A 20,992-nucleotide genomic window follows, 5' to 3' on the forward strand; every position below is an offset into this window, starting at 1 on the left:
GAAAATAAAGAAGATAAAGTTTCCACTCGAGGGAAGACTTGAACCGAGGACCTCTCGGTCCGCAGCTGTTCACGCTAACCACAGGACCACGGCGCTCCTAAGCTCAGACTATCCTTGATGTTGCCTTCCTAAGCTCAGACTATCCTTGATGTTGCCTATCTTGCGCATGGACTACTTAGTTTGTATATTTTGCTAATTTTTTTTTCATAGTTCCACACAACCTCTTCCTGTTTTCTCGATTGATCGGTGTTCAGTTTTGCAAGGCCTATCCACTGTGCCAACTTATAACTAAATGTGAGGGGGACACGATGGGGAGGTTCCCTTGTAAGACGTTAGGGCCCCTGTAAACAGTTGACGTCGTGCAGGTAGGTTTTGACAATACGACGATGAAATGGAACATCTCCCCTAGCCACGACAGCATATCTGAGTATTACTGAGGCTTTGTGGTCTACTTTGGAGAGACGGTTGCTTGTATGCTATCCAGCTCCGACATAGTTACTCGAACTTGCCACTGTTTTGCAGGAAGAATGGTATATGAGTCTCCTGGAAACCATGCAGGACCTGGACTCATCCATTCCTAGAGGACTGGAAGTTGTTTTGAACGTCAAAAGTTTTCCTACATCATGTTAGGCACGATAAAGTGTTGTTTGTGTTTTTGGTGCTTCCACATTTCTCCCCACCTCTCTATAGCATCGTAGGAGGCAGGCAAATGAGTATCTGCCTGTAAAGATGTGTCCAGTTTTTACTGCTGAGCTGGCGAGAGGCAAGAAGCCGCGAGTGAGGTTGCACTAGCGCAGCCGCGTCCCGTCAGCCATTACACTCGGAGCGTGCTGAGGCCTTCCTGCCAAGGTCTCCCCGGCGAGGCCTTGGGATCTGTTCACGCCACGGACGGCGCGCTCAGATACGGGCTCGCTCAAGTTTCCCGTGCTAGTTGCCGCCGCCTTTAAATAATCTCCGTCCCGTTCCCATGCTCTGCTGGTGTGTTGTGGCCAATAACATCGCAGCAACATCGAAATTAAATACCACTGTTTTGTTCAGTCACCTCCTAAGTGAAACATCCTGTCTTTGCACTCTCCGCCGGATACTTTTGCTTGATGCAGTCGTAATGGGAACATCTACAAAGAAATAATTAGAAAGTGAGGAGCTGAGAAATGTAAAGGGAGGAGGATGGATGGGAGAGTGGGGACGTAGAGAGAGAGGGGCAGGGAGAGTTACTAAGACGAGAAATTCATAATATTTAAGCCCTAAGTGTTTCATATAAACTACTCCGTTACTTTTTACAGACAGTATTTTCGCCTTTGATTGTCATTTTAATTCCAATCATCACAGCCGCAGTTTCGACAGTGGGGTCATTTTAAAGTGCAAGATTTTTTATCTACCCCTGTTTAAAAATACTTAAACGTGTTTTGGTATGCATAAGCATTTCACGACATGGTCATACAGAGTGCAAATAATGGATTCCAATATCACTTTCATACTGCCTTTACATATCTTTGTGTATGCATTCATTTTATTACAGCAGCTGACACAGTTGGCGTGGGCTGTGCTTACTGTTGTGTACAAATTCACATCATAACATTTTCATACATTTGTGTTGCACGCATTGTACAGATGTACCTTCACATTGTATTCCTCTGCTCTCTTTCGTGAAAGAATTGGGACAAGAACAGTGAAAGCTCAGATTTAAGAAAGAAACTTCTGCGCCAGCCCACAAAGAATCTTTGGCATTGAGGGCACAGGAATTTGGAGAATCCTCTGAAAAGCCCTTGTTCCTTCGTCTAATATATAGAGTGCACTGCAGGTTTAGCAGCAGCAGAGGGGTATTTCAGACTTTTTCCAAAGTCATGGTTCAGGAAAGGTATGCGGAAGTGCTGGAAGTTGGACAAAAAGTTGATGACCCAGGATGATATCAGGTCGAAAAGCGAGGACATATTTGAACTAACAGCGCAGTATTTTATTTCCAACCGGATAACAATTTCCTTTGCCCATATAAGTACGCAGCCCGTACGCTGCTCAGTGTAACTGTACACAACTATACTATGACAACTGAACTACGGCAACGAGGTGACTAGGTAGTTAGAACTAATCAGTGTTAACTACAAGAGGCAAAGCCAAAGTTCACACGGTTAGGATTGAATTCACGTTGCCGGCCGGTGTGGCCGAGTGGTTCTAGGCGCTTCAGTTTGGAACCGCGCGACCGCTACGGTCGCAGGTTCGAGTCCTGCCTCGGGCATGGATGTATGTGATGTCCTTAGGTTAGTTAGGTTTAAGTAGTTCTAAGTTCTAGGGGACTGATGACCTCACATGTTAAGTCCCATAGTGCTCAGAGTCATTTGAACCATTTGAATTCGCGTTTTAACCACACACTTTCAGATGACGTTATCTTTTTTTGACAATACAGAGCGCTTTCCTTCGTTTTGGCGCGAGCTCTTCAGTCGTTAAGACCTTTTTCAGTTTGCACTTTAATTTAGCTGTTTGGAGCGGTTTGTATTAGCAGTAGGTTCACATGGATCTGAGCACTATGAGACTTAACATCTGAGGTCATCAGCCCTCTACAACTTAGAACTACTTAAACCTAACTAACCTAAGGACATCACACACATCCATGCCGGAGGCAGGATTCGAACCTGCGACTGTAGCGGTCGCGCGGTTCCAGACTGAAGCCCCTAGAACCGCTCGCCCACTCCTGCCGGCTATCAGCAATTAAGTTTCCACAAAATCTGCAGATACTTCTTATCACACAGTAATGAACAAGCAGAATTCAGCAATGGTGCAAGCAAGTACGGTGGGACAATAGGCAGACCAGAAGCTTCATTTCTAACAAAACATATAACTTGCGAAAAAATAAACACAGATGCCTGTCTCAGTGAGTGCGTTACCAATTAAAATTTTCATTCTTTCGCGGTTACACAGCGAAAGTTCTTGTTCAATAGAAACAATTACCCTCAGTGTATGTTCGTGTAGTGCGCGTAACAGCATTTCGCAGTACGTATTCCAGTACTACAGTTCCGAAAACAAATATGTATTTTTCCAGGTGTCTGCTTTCACGAACAGTAAAGCAAGGAATTCCGTCATGGGTTTGGGGGACAACACCCGAAAGCTGGAAATTAGTACCAGACTCACTTCTCCATATACCTCACCCTACCGTGATTAAAGCAGCAGTAGTCGGCGGCGTCTTCGTCGCCGTCGAGGTTATTGCTGTGCAGTCGCCATCAGACAGACATTTTTTTCGCGGCATTCTCACGGCCATGACAGCATTTCGCGTTATTCGCCGGATGCGTGTGAACACTGGTGCTGGGAAACACAATGGGACAAATAGCAGGAAACGTTTTGTCTTGCGCTGAGTGACGCGGGAATCGTCGTCCACAGAGCCATGCTGACTGCAAACTGTCACCTCAGAGGCGCCGTCCTTCAGCTCGCTGCAGTGCAAAACACCTCAAGCACATGTTCCCTTTTATTTTCCGTATACACGAGCGCTCTCGTTTGTCCTGTTCTATGCGAACTTGGATGCGGATTGCGTTCTGATGATTTCGCTGGGTCCAGCACATCCTAAACGTTAGCCTTTCTACTGTGGGCGTGCGCCTGCTCTCGTAGTCATTCGCAAGCAGTCTTCAAGAAAATTGCAGGCAGCTTTGGAGGTCATTTAGTTAAATCACTGCAGAGCGTCTAAGATTTACGTTTAACAATGGGTCGCAGCATCACTTACAAAAGCACTCCATAAAGGCCAAACAGTAAGTGTCGGCTAGAAATAATGTCCATCGCAAATTGATTGGAACCAATTGGGCTTCACAACCAGAGCGGTCGGGAACTACTCACTTCGTGCTAGTCTGCCGCAGAGCCTGTTTGCCCTGTTTGGTACAGATCCAGTCATCCTAAAGAAGTTGACCCTTCTTTGAATGAAACATGTAGACTAATAACTGGTTTGCTAAGGCCAACACCACGTGACAAAGTTTACTGTTTGGCAGGAATCGCTCCACCAGATATTAGACGCCCATGATGAGTAATCTGAAGCACGTGTCTCACACGCGTACCCATTGTATCGACATCAACCTGCCCACAAACGACTGAGGTCTAGAAGGAATCTCCTCCATAAAATCTACGAGTAAACTCTAAACGAACCTCGTGAGACTGAAAAGTTAAGATCATGAAGGCCGAGAAACTCTCAGCTTGCCGGTTGGAAGCAACCAATCGAACGTCTCCGCCCTTCCCCCCCTCCTCCTAGCATATGAGGGACACTTGTCTACCCGAAAATCCTTAAACAGACTTCATAAATTCATATTGGTGCTGACAATCCAGAATGAGTAGGTTATAAAGCAGTACACCTGGCCTATCTAGGCTTTGCGAATGTAGCGAAGATTAAACTGCTGTCCACTAAGTGAACTCAGGCAATTACCCCCTGAGATACACAATGGAGAATTTGATGGCAACGACATCTAATTCCCGTGATTTAGAAAAATTCTGAGCAGACACTATTAGATATGTTTTGACGTTAAGTATCACTGTATAATGCAGATGCCTGTTGTAATTTTAATGATTAATAAAAACCACCCAAGTTACATTTTTACGCTTTTATTGTGGTAGTACTGGTTTCGTTTCTTGGAATATCTGTAGGTTGCTTAGTTGTGCTGAAGTGAAGAAAGAGATCTTTTTGTCCTACACAATGTTAAGGACAGCATCCAAGAACCACTGATCATAAAATATTCTGCTCGTTTGCCCTCTTCGCCCCTCCTCCGCCCCTCCCCCACCCCCCCCCCCCCCCCTTCCGTGCGGGACAGTACTGTGCTGTCAGCACAAAAAATGGGTCGGACTTCAGTGGACTAGATGTTGGTTGTCACTTGAGTAACAAATAATCGTAGCTCAACATTTATAAAGGTGCCAAAGCCGACTGTTGATGTGGTTTTGAAGTGATAACGCGAAGGAACAATCACTGCTAAACCCAGACAGACACTAAACCCAGACAGACACCGTGTACTGACGCACAGGGATCGTCGAAGACTGTGAAGTGTGGTGGTGAAAAATTCTCATTAAATCAGCAGCAGGAATTACTCGAAAGTGCTACCAACAGTCTAGCTACTGCAGCGTGTAGGAAGTTAAGAGAACAACTCCTCGTAAGCCACCACACTTTTCTGTTGTCGGTATGACTGTAAACGAATGATTTGGAATGATAAGTCACGCTACACCGTATGTGAAACCGATGGGAAGGTCTGGGTTTGGCTAATGTGTGGAGAACGTTGCCTGCCATGCGTGGTGCCAACAATGAAGTACAGAGGAGATATGGGTGTGTTTTTCGTGGTTACACTACGGTCCCCTTGTTGCACCTAAGAAGATGGTACATGGAGAACGATATGACCGCATTTTACGGCATTATGTACTGTGTGCAGCACAAAATAAGTCGGAAGACGGTGATTTTATCAGAAAGCCCTTGCATGCCATTGTATTGCATCTGTGACAAAACATGTGGACAAAACATCCATGAAGTAGACTGGCCTGCTCAGAGTTCTGACCTGATCGCAGTGGAACACCCTTGGGATGAGTTAGAACGTTGTCTTCGTTCCAGACCCCAGCGTCCAACAGCGCTACCTTCTCTGGTTGCGGCACTGTAGGAAGAACAGGGTGCCATTCCTCTGTATCTCCAGAAAAGTTCAAGCCGCAGTGAATGTGTCTCCAGCAGAGTTCAAGCCGTCAAAAGGGCGACGGGTGGTTTTATTGTCCACTAATAGGTGTTCGGCGACTTTTCGAGACATCAACCGAAAGGTACTTGGTTTTTCAAGAAAATGCGGCGCAAACAGAACAGCCCTGGTGAAAACCGGTCACACAGAGACTAATATGAGGCTTTACAAGTTCCAAATCTTTTGGTGTAGCAGCGAAGAACGGATTCGTAAGACCAACAAGCCACAGAAATGAAATTTCTAAGAAGTTTCAAATGTTGTAGCAGACTGGATCAGATTCACAATGGAGATATAAGAGGGTATTTGAACAGTTTCTAAATAACAAAAAATTGATAATAGGCACAAATGGCTTAAGCCTATACCGACCGATCGGCGAAATGCTTTTTGGGGAGACTGAGAACTGGTGGACCAAAACTGTCGCGCAGGACAGTTGTCAATGTTCATGGTACATCCGGGTAAGTTAACAGTTGACGCAGGTCAGTCCGCAAAGAAAATTACCTCTTTTTGACTTAGAAAAATAATCGAAGATTTCAGGTACTGAAAACGATTCAAAAGGCTCTAAGCACTACGGGACTTAACATCTGAGGTCATCAGTCCCCTAGACTCAGAACCACGTAAACCTAACCTAAAGACATCACACACATCCATGCCCGAGGCAAGATTTGAACATGCGACCCTAGTAGCCGCGTGGTTCCGGACTGAAGGGCCTAGAGCCGCTCGGCCACACCGGCCGGCTCAGGTACTGACGTTTTCGTAACTCCGTGTCACCACCTATGTTCCGTATGCTGTCCTCCATCACCAAATAACCATGAGGATGAACAACAAAATCGAAGATTCCAGGTACTCACGTTTTGCGTAAGTCCGTGTCACCGCCTATGTTCCATTTGCTGTCCTCCATAAACAAATAACCATGAGGAAGAACAACAGCATTATGTCTCGTGGAGCGGACGTCATTAGCCATTAAAAGGACTATTGTGGGTAAATGACGTCGTGCACTTTTTTAATACCCGCTCCCGGTAAGCGTTACAGTCCTTCAGCCCCAGGAGGCTACAGTCGGTGAAAGTCGGTTCTTCAAGAGCGACATATCACTCCCTCCGTCTTCCTTCTCTAATTTCTTCGAATCGCAGACTTGAAGGCCACGTCTTCTATTGTCCCGCAGCTTCCTCCTGTCTTCTGCCAGATGTATTGTTAGTACCAAGGTTGTTCCAGTGACTTCCTTCATCATTGTCGTCCCTGTTTGTTTCAGGATCGCCTAGCCCTCTCGATTCCGCCCCTCCTCCCAAGAATTTATACTATTTCTGAGTAAATTGCACGATGAGAAAATGATCCACCGTCTGGTCTGTTTATTCGTATTACCGGTTTTGACTCTTATTCTGAGGTCATCTTCAGACCCAAATCTAATTACTGCGAGACCACAGTTTCACAGAAGCTCTGAATAAATACGATCCCGCATAAACACATAATGTGACTTTTTCACTCTATTAAAAGTGCTCGCCATGCCCTCTACTTTGTCTTCAAATATGATGATCAACAGTGACCTCGTACTGGCTTACGTTGAAAAGAGTGGAGCTGAGCTGGAATTGGTGGTCCCGATCAAGAGAATTAGTTATAAATTTTAAAAGCGAGAAAATGCAAGAAGTATCTGAATGTATCAAGAAAGTGCCGATAACGTCTTGCGTGCCATATTTACATCGGAACGAAGAGGGAGAGAACGAGAGTCGTGAACAGTTCGCCAGTGACCATCTGCACCTATTCAGGAAGCGACTACAGTGCAGCGGGCGGAACACAACACGAGAGGACCGCTAACGAAGCAAGCGAGCACTGTAAGATTTCATTTGCTACAGTGCAAAACACTGGAAACAGAATGAACGGTTCAAAACCCCATCTAGTCTTCCGCGAGTTGCCTAATCCATTATGGCTAATGTCGCGATGTTTACTTCGAAAGGGCGTGAAAGATTTCGTTTCCCATCCATCCGTAATTCAACCTTATACAACGTACTTAACGACTTCGTCGTCGGCGCGAGGTGAAACCAAACCTCCCTTCCTTTCCTTTCCCCCGCGCTTACTCACTGCAGTTGTACGAAAAAAAAAAAAAAAAATGCAAACCAGGTCACTAATTAAACATAAACAACATCAGCCGAATAAAGACAATTTATTGCCACGTATATTTTCTTCTTCTTCTTCTTCTGTTTCTCCGTCATCGTCGTCGTTGCTTAGCCATACTGAGGACCATGTGACTTTCCAATAGGTAAGGGACGTAAGAAAAATTCCTTCGCGGAAGGCTTTGCGGAACCAAAGCCGGTCCTGTGTTTTCTCCGTTGGGATCTCCAGTTGTTCCAGACCGAGGCGACCCACTTGCCACTGTGTAGACCCTGTTGGTGAGTTTTTCGGGGTTCATGTGGGCCAGAGGGTCAAGCGTTCGTAGAAGGCCAATCGTCTTTCCCACACACGCGTGACGGAGCCCTCTTGATGTTTGCTCAGCTCGTCGTTGTGCCAGATTCTGTGTGTGCCTTCTTCTTGTTTTGCTGGTCCTAGCATCCACCTCAGGATCTTTCTCTCTTTGATTTCCAGTTACCTGAGTGGGCCCCTTTTGGCCCTTACGAAGCATTCGTTATGTCAAGCCTCAAGTTTCGCATTTTTTGTTGCATTAAGCCAAATTCCAAAGTTAACTGTGTTTCAGATATTCCTCGATAATCATCAAATCTTGCCGTCCCGCTGTTCCACCACTCACAGAACACAGATGTAGAAGAATTCCCCTGTAGGTGGTGTTAGCCGTCAGTTTAGGGCCCGTGAGACCGCGTCTGCAGCGCCATCTGCTTCCTGTAAAGGCTGACGACAAATGTCACACACAGTAACCCAATATCCATACATTCATAACTCTTTCAAACCCGTAAAAACGTTGAGTTTTGTGTCTACGAACTACGATTTGCGGACAGCATTGGCTTTCCGTTACCATTTGAAGAAAACTGCTGTAGAATTGCAGCGAGTGCTTGTCGAAGCTTTCGGAGAACATGCTCTCGCGAATACACAGTATTTCGAGTGGTTCAAACAATCCAAAGTGATGAGTTTGACGTGAGAAACGGTGAGCGCGGGAAACCACCGAAAAAGTTCGAAGACAACGAATTCCAGATCTTATTCATCAAGATGACTCCCAAACTCAACATAAATTCGCAGAACAATTGAATGTGACACAGAAAGCCGTTTCTCTTCGGTTGAAAACTAAGTGGGTAAATGAGTTCCGTATGAACTGAATGAAAGACAGCAAGCAATTCGAAAGACCACCTGTGATAGTCGTTTCTCCATCAAATAGTGTCAGGCGATGAAAAGTGGATATATTTTGAGAATCCTAAGCATCGTAAATCATGCGTGAATCCAGGCAAACCATCAAACCATCGAAATCCACTGCAAGACCAAATCACTTTGGAAAGTTGATTGTGCTCTGTGTTCGGTGGGACCAGAAGGATGTCATCTATTGTGAGCTGTTAAAACCTGGTGAAACCGTTCATACTGATCGCTAACAGCAGCAAATGACCGATTTAAATCGACTATTACGTGAAATACGGCCGGAGTATGGAAAAAGGCAACACAAACTCATATTACTCCATGATAACGCCCCATTAAACACAGCAAAATGGATCAGGGAAATGATCGAGGCGTTCAGTTGGGGAATATTAGGACATGCGGCTTATTCTCTATACTTGGCTTCCTCCGATTATCATCTGCTTGCATCAGTGGGACACGCGCTCGCTGAACAACGATTCAAATCGTATGAAAATGTACGAAAATGGCTCGCTGACTGCTTCGCTTCAAAAGATGAACGGTCTTTTTTTTGCGTGGAATTCATAGCCTGTCGGAGAGGTTGGGAGAAATCTATAATTAGCAGTGGAGATTATTTTCAATAAAATATTGTTTAACAGTTTCAAATAACAGACGAATAATTATTGCAACAAAATTCCGGTTTCATGCTTCTGCAACCTGGTAGTAAGTTACAACGACGAAAAACGCTTTTCAAGCAAATGCTCTGTTCGGTTTATACTCTGGCGAGCGTCGAAGTGGAGAGCGCGGGAATAATTAATTGAAAGAGAGACAAGTGAAGGATCATGAACGAGCAGCTTAGCAGTCACATCCGAGAGAATGCTCTCTTCGCTGACGATCGCTCTGGTGTAAAGCATTCTTCACAGAAAGCGGCACCCTGCCAGGCTGTTTTTGTGAGACGAAGCGAATGAGGAAGAGGGCAAACATGTAACTAGTTACTTTGAGGATCCTGTGAGAGACTCGTACAAAGATCATAGGCGTACGAAGAATAAAGTTTTTAATGAAGTTGCCGATATATGTGGATTTTAGTGAACTGAATCTTAAAATTTTAACGGAAAAGCCATATAATTCACCATTTTTTTTTAGAATTAACGCTCCACAACTAAAGAAAAATGCAATATTAGCGATTTTAATTATACATATTTCCACTTAAGTCGTATGGAGTTAAAATTTCGGAGCAGTGGTTGTACCGTCTAGTACACTTATATCACAACTGCAGGGTGGTGAGGGGGTGGGGGAGGGGAATAAAACTGGCCCTGGAAATATTTCATGCACCTTAGGATATAGGCAATGCAACTTACATTATCTGCCCCAGTTACGGACGACGCAAGTAGGGTTGCCTACCTTAAGGTGCATAAAATATTTTCCGAGCTGGTTTTATTTCTCCCACCCTATACTGTAATAAACTCTTCGGCTCCTTTTTTCTTCAGATGAACTGCATGGATCTGAAAAAATATATAACACGCCCACACATTAAGTTGTGCCTAGTGAAACAATCTGTGAAAGCCTTCCCAAAGTACGGAGAATACTTAAAGTACCTCTGCGAAATGTTTCCTCATCTAGCAGAACCTAAATTCAAAGAAGGTATGTGTGTGTGTGTGTGTGTGTGTGTGTGTGTGTGTGTGAGTGAGTGAGAGAGACAGACCTGACAATCAGAAAATAATTTCAATGTCCGATTCCAGCCCTGAACAAAAATGACTCTGAGTGAGTGGGAAGCTCCGGCATAATTCAAGGTTGCGCTATATTTCCGTTGTAGCCCACACGTTGGATAGATCAAGAAATTAGGTTCTTTGATGAGCCTGGAGGTTCACGTGAGAGAAGAATATAATAGAGTTTTGAAAGGCTGGCGATCAAATAACTCAGAAGGGATAAATAACATTCCTTTGTAATTTCTAAAATCACTGGAAGACGTGACTACCAACCGACTATTCATGTTGGTCTGCAGAAACTATGAGACTGGAGACTTACCATGAGACTTTCGGAAAAATATCATTCGCACAAACGAGAATGCAGCGAGAGCAGAAAGTGCGAAAAGTATCGTACTGTAAGTTTTCATCTCATGGATCAAAGTTGCTGAAGAGAGTAATATACGAAACAATAGAAAAGAAAATTAAGGATCTGTTAGATGGCAATCAGTTTGGGTTTATGAAAGGTAAAGTAACCAAAAAGGCAACTCGTCGTTTCGCTTGATAATGGAAGCAAGGCTTAAGAAAAATCAAGACGATTTTCAAACTAGAAAGTGCATTCGACAAAGTGAAATAGTGCAAAACGTTCCAAAATACAAGGAATATAGTAAACTGTAGGGAAAAGGCGTGTAGCATACAACAGGTACAAAAATCTAGAGGAAACAAAATAAATTGTCGGCCAAGAACGAAGTGCTAAGAATAGAAAAGATATAAGAAGGGCTGGAGTGTTCCACGCCCACTGTTCAACGTGTACATCGAAAGAACAATGGCGGAAATAAACGAAAGGTTTCAATGTGGGATTGAAAATCAGGGTGAAGTGATGTCGGTAATAAGATTAGCTGATGATATTACTATCCTCAGTGAAAGTGGAGAAGAATTAAAAGACTTATTAAATGGAATGAACAGTCTAACGAGCATAGAATGTGGACTGACAGTAAACGAAAGTAATGAGGAGTAACAGGAGTGAGATAGCGATGAACTTAACATCAAAATTGTTTACCAAGAAGTGGAAATGTTGCTACCTTGGAAACAAAAGATCACACTACGAAAAAAGCAAGTAGGCTATAAAACGTAGACTAGAAGAGGCAAAGTGAGCATTCCTGGGCAAAAGAAGACGGCTGATAACGTAAAGTGAAGCAATTCTGCTACCATGAAACAAAATAACACATTACGAAAGAAGCAAGGAGGCTTTAAAACGTAGACTAGAACAGGCAAAGGGGGCATTCCTGGCCAGAAGAAGGCACTGATACCAAAGAATGACCTTTATTGGAGGAGTATATTTGTGAGAACATTCTGTAGGAGCACAGCATTGTATGGCAGTGAAGGACGGACTATGGGAAAACCAGAAAAGAAGAGAATAGAATCGTTGGAGTTCTGATGCTACAGAAGAGTGCTGAAAATTACGTGGACCAATAAGTATTGAGGAGAATTGGTCAGGAGACGACGATATGGAAAACACTGACAAGAAGAAGGAACATGGTGATACGACGTGTTAAGACGTGAGAGAATAACTTCCATGGTGCTGGAGGGAGCTGTAGACAGTAAAAACTGTAGGGGGAAGACAGAGATTCGAATACATCCAGCCAATAATTGAGGACTTAGAATGTAAGTTTCACCATGAGATGAAGAGATCCTCAAGAGAGGAGTTTGTGACAGGCTGCATCAAAACAAGTCAAAAGATTACTGACAAGAAAAAAAAGGCGTATGATAAACTTGTCTGATGCTTGTTCGCTGGCTTCTTCAGCACTCTGTGCAGAATATGGAAGATTATGTTAATATTTTAGAGTTCGTCAGAAGTAGGTACGGACCAAGCAGCTGCAGCCATGCAATCGTGTTATTTACTGTTATCGCTTCCATGTGTTATTTTTCTTTAATTGGCTTTCGGTACGTGCCCTTATGGCCATTTCGACAGTAGAATGTCAATTATGGTGATGTGAACGTAAAGACAACACAATACCCAGTCTGCAGATGGGGAAAAATCTCCAACCAGGCCGGTAATCGAACCCTGGCCTCTTCGTTTAGCAATCAGCCGCAGCTGTGGAGGACCGCTTCCATGTTCGCTGTTCAGAACGGAAGGTTGTAACATCAGCTGAGACACTCGCTGTCCAGCACTGCGCCCTTGTACGGCCGGCAGTGGCGACGCGGCGTACGCAGCGGAGATAACGGCGTCTGGCAAGTGCGTCACGCACCGCACCGTGTCTCGTGTTTTCGGCCGGCGGCAAGGACACTGCTACCGTACCGCGCCGGCGCCCGTCTGCGTTGTAAACGCCTGTCTGCGGCGGGACAACCCATGTTTACGTCGTACCGCCGTAATCCTCAAACCGCACTGTTCGTGCTGGTAATGCATTCGTCTACAGCGTCGTCGAATGGGTCGTTAGCGTCGAGGCCTTTGCCATTATCAGTTCTCAGCCTGTGTCCAGACGCTACAGCCAAAACGAGGATTTTTGCTCTTCCTTCCTAACTCGTCTCCAGCATTTAACAGCTCTCACGTCCGTATCGTGTACGCAGTCTCTGTTGTTTTCCTGTATTGTCCTAACTGTTCATGTCCAATAGAGCAGCCCGTACATTAGAAATCTTTGTGGCATTTGAGATAATAGTGGTGGAAAGAATAGAAAGGAACGAGCTAATGTTACATGCAGTTCGAGAAAACACTGAATTGTAGAATTTCTGTAGCGTCGTAACCATCTCGTTAAATATTCCGAATTTATATGTTATTTTCACTTCTGGCTTTGAACTCCGTCAATCGGATTGAAACCTTTATTCACTCAGGAGATGAAAAAGTAAATATTGTAACACTATGTAATACATTACTCATCTGAGCCCAGTCATGAAAGACAGCAGATGCTCCTGATTTCTTTCATATATGTAGCAGATTATTCAAATTAATGTGGTATTTTAGAATTGCACATAACAGAGGTTTAGTTTCTCACCTGGTATAGGCTGTTACGTATAATGTAACAGAAACCTAAACATGTGCGCTTGCAAAGAACGCAAGAAACCGTCGACCATTCTTATTCTCCGGGAACCATTTCCGAACCGCGAGAAAATTAACTGAATTACACCATACTACCAGCGGTTACAACGCTTAATTAGAGGCTCAAGATAACGACAGAAATTACCCTCCATATGAGGGGCTCTGTGGATACGAGTGACGTCACAGCGATCTACAAGCGATTTAAACTGTGTACCTGCATATCCAACGTTCGTCACAGGTTATGTACCGGGTGATCAAAAAGTCAGTATAAATTTGAAAACTGAATAAATCACGGAATAATGTAGATAGAGAACTAAAAATTGACACACATGCTTGGAATAGCATGGGGGTTTATTAGAACCAAAAAAATACAAAAGTTCAAAAAAATGTCCCACATCTGATCAGAATGTCAATAATTAGCATAACAAAGTAAGACAAAGCAAAGATGATGTTCTTTACATTAAATGCTCAATATGTCCACCATCATTCCTCAACAATAGCTGTAGTCGAGGAATAACGTTGTGAACAGCACTGTAAAACATGTCCGGAGTTATGGTGAGGCATTGGCGTCGGGTGTTGTCTTTCAGGACCCCTAGAGATGTCGGTCGATCACGATACACTTGCGACTTCAGGTAACCCCAAAGCCAACAATCGCACGGACTGAGGTCTGGGGTTCGGGGAGGCCAAGCATGACGAAAGTGGCAGCTGAGCACCCGATCATCACCAAACGACGCGCGCAAGAGATCTTTCACGCGTCTAGCAATATGGGGTGGTTCTAATAAAACTCCGTCATTCCAAGCATGTGTGCCAATTTTTACCTCTCTATTTACATCATTCCGTGGTTTATTACGTTTTCAAATTTATACTGACTTTTTGATCACCCGGTATATAAGGTATCCTAAGAAAACACCGACGAACCTCAGGGACACTTTCCTTAGACCGTAACAAGGAAAACGTCTACTAAACATGGGCTCTAATATGTACAACTTAGAGCTGTGCGCTTATTCATCTTCGATACAATGGAACGGATCTCTTCTACGGCGTCTTGTTCATCTTCGATACTATGGAACGGATGTCTTCTACGGCGTAGACTTAACTTACCATATTTTGGGAGGAGGTAGTACGGACCGTACCAAGAAAAAACTTCAAGTAAACGTGGGGTCTAAAATGCGTACTTTAAGTGCTATGAGCACCTTCTCATCTTCGCTAGTGTGATACACATCTTTTCTACTGAACAAGATGTGCATTTTAGAGCCGATGTTTATTATACACTTTTTTCCTTGTTTGGTGTAAGGAATCTGTCCGTGTCCTCCCTCGTGTGTGTGTGTGTGTGTGTGTGTGTGTGTGTGTGTGTGTGTGTGTGTGTATGTGTGTGTTTGTCCTTAGGATACTTGGTTAAGTAGTGTGTAAGCTTAGGGACTAATGACCATAGCAGTTAAGTCCCATAAGATTTCACACACATTTGGAAATTTGAACCTGTCCCTAAAGCTAGTCGGTGGTACCGATACCTACACATATCAGTGTGTTCGTTCATTTTTCTCTGGGTCGAACATTCCCACAAATACATCACGAAGTTTACGACCTGATGTTTTCTGCGTGTCTCCCAGTGGACTAGCCTGTCAGCTTCGACTCACCATTTTGCGTCCATGTTTCCACACTTCAACACCTTACCTTTTCGCCTGGAGATAATAAACATTAACAGCTTGCTGTTGCCACATGTAGCTTGAGGTACTAACCAACCTAAAAACTACTACCCCTAATAGCTGTCCTCAGTCGCCAATAAGAAAATCTGCGCTTATAGCCCACACATTTTGTGTGTATAAACAGGGTGTAATGGATATAAATGCAGATATTTCCACTGGTGATTGAGGATGGTGTACTGAACAACATTACATCAGTATTTATGTCCTTTGTAGCCTATAATTATAGCTGCTACAAAAAAAAAAAAAAAAAACTCTGCTCGAACAGGCCATGAAGGCCAACGGTGCCTCCCGGCTGCCGTGTCATTCTCAGCTCACAGGCATCACTGGATGCAAAAATGGAGGGGCATGTGGTCAGCACACCGCTCTCCCGGCCATATGTCAGTTTACGAGACCGTATAGCTATTACAAGTCATATGTTTTTAGGTTGGACGGCACCTCCAAGTACATGTGGCAATAATGCTTATTTTCCGCTGGGCAGCAAGTCAGATGTTGCAGTGTGAATGAGTCGATGTAATACAGTTAGTCTATAGTGACAGGCGTTGTGCACTCATGATGCAGTTACCGCCATGCAGAATATATCAGGTCGTAAAGTTTGTGGTTTGTTTTTGGGAAGACTATTTGACACAGAGAAAAAACAACTGACAGGTATGTGTGTGCATATTAAAGTACCACATACAAAAATATCTGAACTTACAACCGTGTGTGTGTGTGTGTGAGAGAGAGAGAAAGAGAGAGAGAGAGAGAGAGAGAGAGAGAGAGAGAGAGAGAGAGAGTGTACTTCTCAATCCAGACTCCTGTGTGTGGTGGAGGGTACTTTGTACCAATTAGTGTCCTGTTCCTATTGCGTATGTACAGAGGAAACAATGTAAATTCGAATCTTTTGTATAAAAATGACTTTCTCCTCATGAAATCCTGTTGGGCTTGTGGGGAGGAAGAGAACCAACAGGGTTTCGCACGAGAACAACTTCGCCTTTGTGTCAAATATTGGAATTTACATTTTCTTAGCTATTCAGTTACTCCTTTTCCAAGGGCTATGCCGACCTGTTGCTACTTTAGACGTGTCTCTAAATTAGTTCGGTTTCAGCTACCTTTCCTACTTGATAAGCACTCTATACGCAGGGGCAACGTTGATCTCACCAGCGTCTTGTAAGCCGTTCCCTCATAGACGAAGCCGAGAGCTGTTGCCTTCACGGTTCTTATAATGCTGCGTTTAATTGCTGCTGAAGATTTTTGCGACGGCTAGGAAGGCAAAAGGAAGTAAGCGGTAGGCTATAAACCATGTCACATGAAGCATTTTCTCGGGTAATAGTCCGTAGTATTACCTTTCCACATGTCTTATGTAGGGTTAGAATACAACGATATGTCTCTGAGTGGAATAGAGACATAAAGTGACACTCTCTTAGGCCAGGGCGCGCTGTATCTCTCGAATACATACTCAAAGCTATACTTTGAATTTTATCTAACAGCTGGTAGTTTTTAAAGACTAAAATTTTCTTACAGACGGTGCAGTGATGCTGGTTTGAGGTGAGTGCTGGTTGACAATGTACAATTACATGCTTCGCGTCTTATCTGTTGGTCGTATATTCAGAGAGACATCACTACTGGTAGACTGGTTTGATTGCCAGTAAAGACGAGCGCTCTGTATGTGTTACAGGGAAGACCAGCGGCAAGGATGGCCCTGAAGACAAGAAGGACGACGGCGAGCTGTGGTGCAACGTGGAAGCGCAGGCCGCCTTCCTGGGACCCAACCTCTGGGATAAGACGTACGACGCCGACCTGAAGGTGAGTACACCTCCCGACACTCTTAAACAACGTCGCAAAATGATACCATACTTCCATCATTCCATGTGAAAGCGCTGTCCACGTTAGCTACAGATATTACACAAGGATTACGATAAACCGAAACCCAGACAGTTTTTTAATTGAAATGCACTCAAGTCAAAAGAAAACGATCCGTTTGGTGTCTTTCGAGTCTGTCTCTGTGCTGTTTATTCTTGTAAACAGCTCCCCTCATTATACGGCTGTGTAAAGTAACTGTACGTGAGGACAACTACCACTCGGACTGCGTCTCAAGACTCCTCATTCCTTTGAAATGGTGCAATGACGTGGCACGGCTGCGACAGTCAACCATAGCGCGAGGTAAAGAGGTAGGACGTAGCATGATCTGCGTAAATCATTTACACTACTGGCTATTAAAATCACCACACCACGAAGATGACGTGCTACAGACGCGAAATTTAACCGACAGGAAGAAGATGCTATGATATGCAAATGATTAGCTTTTCAGAGCGTTCACACAAGGTTGGTGCCGGTGGCGACACCTACAACGTGCTGACATGAGGAACGTTTCCAACCGATTTCTCATACACAAACAGCAGTTGACCGGCGTTGCCTGGCGAAACGTTGTTGTGATGCCTCGTGTAAGGTGGAGAAATACGTACCATCACGTTTCCGACTTTGATAAAGGTCGGATTGTAGCCTATCGCGATTGCGGTTTATCGTGTCGCGACATTGCTGCTCGCGTTGGTCGAGATCCAATGACTGTTAGCAGAATATGGAATCGGTGGGTTCAGTATGGAAATACGGAACGCCGAGCTGGATCCCAACGGCCTCGTATCACTAGCAGCCGAGATGACAGGCATCTTATCCGCATGGCTGTAACGGATCGTGCAGCCACGTCTCCTTCCCTGAGTCAACAGATGGGGACGTTTGCAAGACGACAACCATCTGCACGAACACTTCAACGACGTTTGCAGCAGCATGGACTATCAGCTAGGAGACCATGGCTGCGGTTATCCTTGACGCTGCATCACAGACAGGAGCGCCTGCGATGGCGTACTCAACGACGAACCTGGGTGCACGAATGGCAAAACGTCATTTTTTCGGATGAATCCAGGTTCTGTTTACAGCATCATGATGGTCGCATCCGTGTTTGGCGACATCGCGGTGAACGCACATTGGAAGCGTGTATTCGTCATCGCCATACTGGCGTATCACCCGGCGTCATGGTATGGGGTGCTATTGGTTAACACGTCTCGGTCACCTCTAGTTCGTATTGACGGCACTTTGAACAGTGGACGTTACATTTCAGATGTGTTACGACCCGTGGCTCTACCCTTCATTCGATCCCTGGGAAACCCTACATTTCAGCAGGTCCTGTGCGGGCCTTTCTGGATACAGAAAATGTCCGACTGTGCCCTGTTCAGCACATTCTCCAGATCTCTCGCCAATTGAAAACGTCTGGTCAATGGTGGCCGAGCAACTGACTCGTCACAATACGCCAGTCACTCTTCTTGATGAACTGTGGTATCGTGTTGAGGCTGCATGGGCAGCTGTACCTGTACACGCCATCAAGCTCTGTTTGACTCAATGCCTAGGCGTATCAAGGCCATTATTACGGCCAGAGGTGGTTGTTCTGTGTACCGATTTCTCAGGATCTATGCACCCAAATTGTGTGAAAATGTAATCATATGTCAGTTCTAATATAATGTATTTCTCCAATGAATGCCCGTTTATCATCTGCATTTCTTCTTGGTGTAGCAAATTTAATGGCCAGTAGTGTACCAAGACCAACGTGCATAACTACAGACCTATCTCACTGAGAACAATTTGGTGTATTTTCTTTTTTGGGGATGTCTTCAGTCACGTCGCTTGTTTTGCTGAAGCTCGCCACGACTTCCTCTTCTGTTCCGACCTCTTTATGTTGTTCCTTCTTTTGTGTTTTCCACATATTCCTTTCCACGCCGATTCTACGAAGAACCTCCTCATTCCTTAGATGAAATGTATTCGCTTATGGAGAACCACCAGCTACAAAATGGAATAACGAAAATAAAAGTTTATGCCGGACCGGGACTTGAAATCGAATTTTCCGCTTATCGCGACGGTCGCCTTATTGTTAGGCTATCCGAGCATGCTTCACAGCCAGACTCAAACTTCTATATCTTGTCGACCACGTGCCTACAACCTGCACTCGTACATCTATTATGTATATTTCCGTACAGGGAAGGTATCAGAGGACAAATTCGATACTGCAATGTCTGTGATGTTCAGAAGTACGATGCATTGTTCCTTTCGTCATCACAGTGCATATTCCTTCGGACGTGGATGCATGCATGTTGCTCATGATCAGCGGGAAATCCGAATTCGAGTTCTGGTCCGGCACAAATTTTCATTGTCGTTTAATTACGCAGCTGATGGTTGTCCATATTCGCAACATTCATTTCATAACGGCTGTAGTCGCCGCAGTGCTTATTCCTTCGGTCATGCATCCATGCTTGTTCGAAGGAACATTTTGTCGTGCTTCTGAACAACATAGGCACCGGAGTATCGTATACTCATTCCTTAGACTTTTGACTGATTAGATGTGATCTGCCTCGACTTCGTCTCCTGTGGCAGCCTCATTACCTCACAGTAGCGCTTGCAGCCTACATCCTCTATCATTTGTTGGATATATTCCAATCTCTGTCTTCCCTTACAGTTTCTATCCTCCACCATGCCGTGGAAGTTATTCTCTGGTGCCTTAACATATGTCCTATCATCCTGTTCCTTGTTCTTGTCCTATTTCCCATATTTTCCCTTAATCTCCGATTCTGTGGTGCTCTTCATTGCCAATCAGGCCACCTTACTTTTAACATCCATCTATGGTTCCACATTTCGAACGCTTCGATTCTCTCGTTTATCAGTTTACCCATTGTTGTATTTTGTTGCTGTACACCGAGGTGAACACAGAGGAATAGTCCGTTTAGGAACACCAACAGTCAGACAACGAAACACTTTATTCATTAGGAAACGAAACTTACCTTCGTTGCTCTTCTCTGCTGTGAGGGGATAAATACATGGTGAACAGTAAATACAAATATAATTCTTTATAGACAAGAAACAGCAGTACATATACATCTACATCTGCATGCATACTCCGCATACGGTGTGTGGCGGAGGGTACCTTGAGTACCTCTATCGGTTCTCCCTTCTATTCCACTCCCGTATTGTTCGTGGAAAGATGGATTGTTGGTATGCCTGTGTGTGAGCTCTAATCTCTCTGATTTTATCCTCATGGTCTCTTCGCGAGATATACGTAGGAGGGAGCAATATACTGCTTGACTCCTCGGTGAAGGTATGTTATGGAAACTTCAACAAAAGCCCGTACTGAGCTACTGAGCGTCTCTCCTACAGAGTCTTCCACTGTATCTATCATCTCCGTAACGCTTTCGCGATTACTAAATGATCCTGTAACGAAACGCGCTGCTCTTCGTTGGATCTTCTCTACCTCTTCTATCAATCCTATCTGGTACGGATCCCACACTGCTGAGCAGTATTCAAGCAGTGGGCGAACAAGCGTACTGTAACCTACTTCCTTTGTTTTCGGATTGCATTTCCTTAGGATTCTTCCAATGTATCTCAGTCTGGCATCTGCTTTACCGACGATCAACTTTATATGGTAATTCCATTTTAAATCACTCCCAGATAATTTATGCTTCCAGTTGCTGACCTGCTATATTGTAGCTAAATGATAAAGGATCTTTCTTTCTATGTATTCGCAGCACATTACACTTAGCTACATTGAGATTGAAGTGCCATTCCCTGCGCAAAGCTGAGTAAAACGGCCAGCCTGGATCTTGAGGTCTGAATGTCTGAATACAGTTACAA

General features: G+C 44.4%; 1 protein-coding gene across 3 annotated transcripts in view; it reads left to right on the forward strand.

Annotated features, from left to right (window-relative positions):
- The window catches only part of LOC126268064 (hepatic leukemia factor-like), a 574,619-nt gene that overhangs the window by 501,341 nt on the left and 52,286 nt on the right, over nt 1–20,992 (forward strand). For all 3 annotated transcript variants that reach the window (XM_049973499.1, XM_049973500.1, XM_049973501.1), the window contains one exon: nt 17,001–17,128. In XM_049973499.1, coding sequence (XP_049829456.1) covers nt 17,001–17,128 — 128 coding nt within the window. The remainder of the gene's footprint in view (nt 1–17,000; nt 17,129–20,992) is intronic.

This window comes from Schistocerca gregaria, chromosome 4, assembly GCF_023897955.1.
Source record: "Schistocerca gregaria isolate iqSchGreg1 chromosome 4, iqSchGreg1.2, whole genome shotgun sequence".
Lineage (NCBI taxonomy): Eukaryota > Metazoa > Arthropoda > Insecta > Orthoptera > Acrididae > Schistocerca > Schistocerca gregaria.